This window comes from Sinocyclocheilus anshuiensis, unplaced genomic scaffold (genome assembly GCF_001515605.1).
Source record: "Sinocyclocheilus anshuiensis isolate Anshui unplaced genomic scaffold, SAMN03320099.WGS_v1.1 scaffold154, whole genome shotgun sequence".
In the NCBI taxonomy this organism is placed as follows: Eukaryota; Metazoa; Chordata; class Actinopteri; order Cypriniformes; family Cyprinidae; genus Sinocyclocheilus; species Sinocyclocheilus anshuiensis.
The window spans coordinates 1,550,063-1,556,457 of NW_015546101.1; the positions used below are offsets into that span (position 1 = coordinate 1,550,063).

The 6,395-nt window shown below is 38.6% G+C and overlaps 1 protein-coding gene across 2 annotated transcripts in view; it reads left to right on the plus strand.

The window, feature by feature from the left end:
• Positions 1–4,271, plus strand: part of golm2 (golgi membrane protein 2) — a 14,978-nt gene extending 10,707 nt beyond the window's left edge. The window contains exons 8-10 of one of the 2 annotated variants that reach the window (XM_016502089.1): positions 595–723; positions 1,965–2,132; positions 3,742–4,271. In XM_016502089.1, the coding sequence (XP_016357575.1) occupies positions 595–723; positions 1,965–2,132; positions 3,742–3,818 (374 nt within the window). In that variant the 3' untranslated portion in view covers positions 3,819–4,271. The remainder of the gene's footprint in view (positions 1–594; positions 724–1,964; positions 2,133–3,741) is intronic. The other variant, XM_016502090.1, reaches the window with a different exon arrangement.
• Positions 4,272–6,395: the final 2,124 nt, after the last annotated feature.

Genomic DNA, 6,395 nt, shown 5'->3' on the forward strand with positions numbered 1-6,395 from the left:
GTGTGTGTGTGTGTATATATATATATATATATATACACACACACACACACACACACACACACACACACACACAGCTACTATGCAGGCAGTAAGGATTACATTATTGCAGGGCACACAAAGCAAAACTGTATTAAAATGACTCTTCATCTTTTTCAGAAAGTATTTTTTATTAATACTTTATTACTATAGGTGCAATTTTTTTTTACATCAAATGTCTCCATTTCTGTATGATATTACCAAAAGCTTTATCAAAACACTATTTGCTCAAACACTGATATTTCCTTTAGACAATGCAAATATAGCTTTGTGATTTCTTTGTACTGGGGGAGCCATGTAGTAGAACTTCTTTTTTTTAATTGTGTGTGTCTCTCTTTTTTTTTTCTTCTTCTTTCCTTGCTGCGGAGAAGCTGACCTGTTTTCATCTTTCTTATTTTCTATTTGTCCTTGTCATTAATTGAAGTTTACATTTTTACTTTTACTGTTTTTTCACATGGGAATAATGGAGATTAGAGTCAAATCATTAAGTGGCATCCCTCTACTTACAGAAATGTAACTTTTTAATATCCAGTGGTGTTTCTGTGCTTGCTTCATTAGCTGAGGGTTTAAAGGCAGAGGGAGTTGGACTTCCTCCTCCTCCTAACCCGGCTCAGGTCCTTCCCAAACCCATTGACCCACACAATGGCAGAGATCACGCGCCCGCTGACATTCCACGTCACCGTCAGAGTGAGTATTAAATTGTACAAAGGTGGGGATGGGTGCAGTTTCTGAAGATGGCGAGACAAAGCTTCAGCTATCCACTTGCTAAGTCGCGACATATCAAATACTGTTTCCTGGTTCAAGCCTCTACTCTGTTTCAAGTGAGAATACTATCTCAACAGACATTTATGAGCACCATTCATTTATAGTGCACCTCTAAGTTAAGTTTTCTTCTTTTCTTTTCTTTTTATTATTACAATGTTCACTACAGTCTCCGGGCATTAAGTGTCCTGGACATTATTATTTAAACAATTCAGAAAAGGTGTCAGACATTTGTCTGATAGTGTTTGGACCCAGAAACTGTGACACATGACTTCAGACTTAGCAACCGGATACTGATATTCCCATAATCTCTTAACCTCAGACATCACATTTACGTATAGGTGGTTGGCAGTTTCCATAAGGTGCTGATGGTTACCTTCATGTCTTTAGGCCCTCCCATCTTAAAAGAATAGTTCACACATAAATTGTCATTCAAAACCTGATTTTATGCTTTGCGTAAAACACAAAATGAGATATTTAGCATAATGTTTTAAGCTGTGGAAGGTAATTCTTTCTGTCAAATTTTTGTGTTCCACTTAAGAAAAATAAATACGGTTTAAAAATGACATGAGGCTGAGTAAATGATTTTCATTTTTGGGTGAACTATTCCCTTAAGGCTCTCTCTGGGGTTTGATGCAACAGAAGGTGGCACCATTCAAGCTAGTTCACAGCCTTAAATCAGTTCCTCTGAGGTAGCAGATGAATGTGTGTATATGAAGCCCAGGCAGAGCATATTTGTGTGTGAAATACAGATCGTAAAGCTGTATGTTAGATTGGGTTCTCTGCTGATTACAGCGATGCCTGACTTTGCTCCATCTGCTAAACTCCTCCACACCACCATCTACCCCATCCCACCCAGCCCTCCTTTCTTCTTTGTGAACTCCTCTACCACCAGCTCCATTCCTCAGTTGTCCTCAGTTGATTTTATTTTCTTTGGGCCTAAATTATGGCATAATCAGTTACTTTCCATGTAGTCTTATTGTCCTTTCTTAGCTCTTTATTCTTGTGAATATGCTTCTGATCTGTCTGCCTTTCTGTGCTTTCTTTTACTATCCCCATAATGTCCTTCTTTCCTTGTCTTTTACTACTTTCAAATTTAGCTCGTTCCTTTCTTTCTCTTTTCTTTCTCTCTCTTTCCTGATTGGGGCCCTTCTCTGCCTCTGCAGGCCGTTTCTTTGATGAAAATGAGTCCCCTGTAGATCCGCAACACGGCAATAAGCTGGCGGACTATAACGGGGATGATGGCAACGTGGGTGAGTATGAGGCGGACAAGCAGGCCGAGCTGGCCTACAATGAGGAAGAGGATGGTGATGGTGGGGAGGAAGACGTCCAAGGTGAGCCAGGGGGAATGCGACTGCTTTGCTATTCCGTCTCCTCTCCCCCTCCCTTGTACTGTTGCTGTGCTGCTAAATTAATCTGCTGGTTCAGTCATCATGAGCTCACAGCATACTGAAGTACCGTCAGCTTGTTTGGCCTAATGCTTGAAAGGCTTGTGGAAGGGGTCAATAGAGGAGGAAGCCCTCACCTCAGTGTGCTGAGAGCGTGTGTTAATGAGAAAGTTGTGAATGTGAGCTACTTAACCTTAAAGGGGTCATTTGATGTTGCTAAAAAGAACATTATGTTGTGTATTTGGTGTAATGCAATAATGGCAGCAGCGGCAACAGCGAGAATAAAAGTTATTCCGCCTTTCTTTGCGTGAACATTTGGGCAGTGTTATGCAAATCTTCCCACATCGTGACGTAGACATGTGGGGGCGTGTTAGAATGAGCCGTTTTAGGTAGGTGTGGCTGACTCTTAACTTTTATAAAGAATATCTCTTTGGATTTGAGACTTTAGTCTTTGCAACTTTACAGATCTTCTTTATGCACCAAGAGCTTGTGGAGTGGAACACTCCAAAGAGAAAGGACAAATTTAAATTGCATCATATGACCCCTTTAATGGACCATGTGGTTATGAGACTGAACCTTCTCTCCCAGCATGCCTCATTCCAGTCATTGTCTTTACTAATCAGTGTGTTTGTGTGTAGTTATTGTGTTTTCACTGCATGTGAAAGCCATAACACCTGTGTTAAATCCATTTCACTAGGGTTTTGTGGATATTGTAAATTAGTTTTTTTTAAACCCGTGTTGTGTAGACTGGGCCATCTTTTTGCATCTTGCCAATTTTTGCATTGGTATCACTTAACACTTGTGACAGTTGTAAACCCTATGTCTCTTAGGCCATGTTCACAATGCAAAGTCTAGGGACTGACAACCTCATGTAAGTGCAAGAATTAATCCTGTAAATTTCGTTCTGTGTGTGTGTATACCATGGTTGATATTAGAGCTGCACGATATTTCTTCATAACCAGTATATTTGTGATAACTCGAACAATTTATTAATGTTACGTTTTCTGGATGATTAACTATATATCACCAAGTTGAGAGTTGGTAGTATTTACATATGGTTTATTTGTTTAATTGATTTTAAATGACATTCTCAGATTTGACATTATATTTTTAATGTAATGCTACAGTAAAAATTCTGTTGTGCACTTTCAGAAGTTATGATATATATATATATATATATATATATATATATATATGTATATATAATGTCATATGAATATTTATATATAAATATGAATATGTATTACATATATTTCTTAAATATATACATGTATGTATTTATATAAAGTATATACATATAAATATACACAGTGCACACATATATTATGTAAACACATACTTTTATTTTGGAAGTGATTAACCCTAATTTACAGGATTCACACATTTAAATGTGGTTGTCACTCCCAAAAATTGTGCAATGTGTATGTGGCCTTAGTAGCTTTCACTGTTTCTAGGCATATTTTTCTTTACCCATGAAAGTTACGCTAGTTAGTTAGTCAGCCATTGTTGTGATTGATCACTGAATTGTAATTATCTCTGTTGTTGTATCTTTCAGACGATGAAGATCGGGAGGCTCCAGGTGAAAGGGCTGTGGATTATGGAAAGCGACATCAAGCCATTGATGTCCTGTAGTTCAATCCCTCACAAATCCTTTATGTTGAGTTTTGGATGTTTCTGACAATGAAGTAGCCAAGCCAGGAAAAGGAACTTTGGATTTCACCTGCGATTTTGGTATAATGATTGGAGACATTCAAACTATTTCAGTGTCTTCAGAGAGGAACGAGTTTCAGAGGTTACAGCTGTGAAATCAGTGACTGCAGATGAGTGTTTTATTCAACCTAAATATGACCGTGATTTCATAATCTGCTGCAAATGTTTGCTTGCACATGACCTGATTTGAGAGTATTGTTTTAATGGTGTTAAAATGGTGTTGTTGTTTTTTTTTCCCCCATCTGTAGCACAGGTGTATCAGAATTGGGATTTGGAACTATTATTTTGTACAAATGTCTTTTTTGTTTCTTTTTTTTCTTTTGGATAATAAAATAACTTCTCCAGGGATTGGAGGACACAACTGTGAATAGATAATACGGAAGTAATATTTCTCTGTTAGATTCACAAAGTGGAACATATTGATACTACTGGTGAAAAGGACCTCTACAACACCAGTTTTCCTTCATTTTTTTTTAAGAACTGCTAAAAAGCATAATCTCCCTTTAGCTTTTTGGACAACTGTGGCATAAGTGTAAACTATGGGAAGATGCAATTAAGTTGCTGTTCAACTTGTTAATCTCTCTGGTACATAATGACACTGATTGGCCAGACGGGGTTGTTTTTTTTTTTTTTTGGAACTACTCTGATTCTAATTCTGAAGGAGCACTTAGAAGTGCACATGGAGTCTTGTAAGGACATTGTTGCATGCAAAAGGCAGCCTTTGTAAATCAGCCTGTAGATCATCAAGAAAATGGAAAAAAAGCAGTACTTGGTGCCACAGACTAAACTCATCACAGCTATTGGCCTGCTTCCTTTCTTACTGGTAGCTGTAGATGTACAGTACATATAAGGAGGAATCTGTGTGGCAAGGAATGCTGTAAAATTGCTAAACTCTCAAATGAAAATAATGATTATAGACCTAACTGTTTGTGTTTTTCATACTCAAGCAAAATTTGGTAGGGTTGGCATACTGAATGTACTCTTATAGCTTGTGATTGTTTTTGAGATCTGTCACATGGGTGTTTGGGCTCTCTTACACAGCTGTGCAGTGCAATCCAAGGATGATGATTAACAAATTGCTCCATATTTTAAATAAACTGGTGCTGTTTTGGGAAAAAGTGCAAATCCTATCACTGTGACTGAAGTACGGAAAGTAGTAGCATCAAGAAGGGCACCCAGAAATTTTCATTAAATTGTCCCAGGCTGCTTTACAAACAAAAATGATTACATTACGGTAACAATAAAATATTTTTTTCTGTATAACTTTTTACTGTCTGTTTGCATTAAGGACGTTTATGTACATTTGTACCTATTCGCCTTCATATTTCAAAATATTTTGTTCTAAGACAGGGGTGTCAAACTAAATTCCTGGAGGGCCAGAGCCCTGCAGAGTTTAGATTCAACCCTAATTAAACACACCTGATCCAACTAATCAAGTCCTTCAGGCTTATTTGAAAACTACATTGCAGCAGGGTTGGAACAAAACTCTGCAGGGCTCTTGCCCTCCAGGAATTGAGTTTAACTCCCCTGTTCTAAGACCTATAGCTATAGGCCAGTGGTTCTCAAACCTGTCCTGGAGTACCCCGGGGCCTGCACATTTTATATGTCTCCCTCATCTATCACACCTGATTCAACTCATCAGCTCATTAGTGGAGACTGCAAGACCTGAAGTGGGTGTGTCAGATAGAGGGAGACATACAAAATGTGCAGTGCTGGGGGTACTTCATGGAGAGGTTTGAGAACCAGTGCTATAGGGAATGCCTTCGTATCATGATGGCATCTGAAGTAGAATGGGACTAAAATTCACTTAATTCAGGAATATACAGGCATTCCGCCGAAGTGCTTCGTAACGGTATTGCCATGACAACAGAACGTGTCTTTCCTTCTCATCTTATACCCCGTGTGCTCGTTCTATTTTTACTGGCTGCTTGTCGATATGCTATGCATAAATAAATGCTAGTACACCGTTAAGCTGGATTGAGAAAGCCAACCTGCTGATATTCTATTTAAGATTACTATTGTTGTTGTTATTCTGAGACTACATTTCTAAATGCATCTCTTAGAGCAGGGGTCTCCAAACTCGGTCCTGGAGGGCCGGTTTCCTGTAGAGTTTTGCTCCATCCCTAATTAAAGGGGTCATATGACGTTGCTAAAAAAAGAACATTATTTTGTGTATTTGGTGTAATGAAATGTGTTTATGTGGTTTAAGGTTCAAAAAACACATTATTTTCCACATACTGTACATTAGTGTTTCTCCTCTATGGCCCGCCTTTCTGAATCACGTCGATTTTTACAAAGCTCATCGGTCTGAAAAGCGAGGTGTGCTCTGATTGGCCAGCTATCCAGTGCTTTATGATTGGCCAAATACCTCAAGCGTGTGACGGAAATGTTACGCCCCTCACCATACTGTGATGCCATGTCCGGCTGGAGCAACGAGACAAAACCAATAAAACCCATTATAAACGAGGCATTTGTTGCATCCAGTGGGGACATAATTAC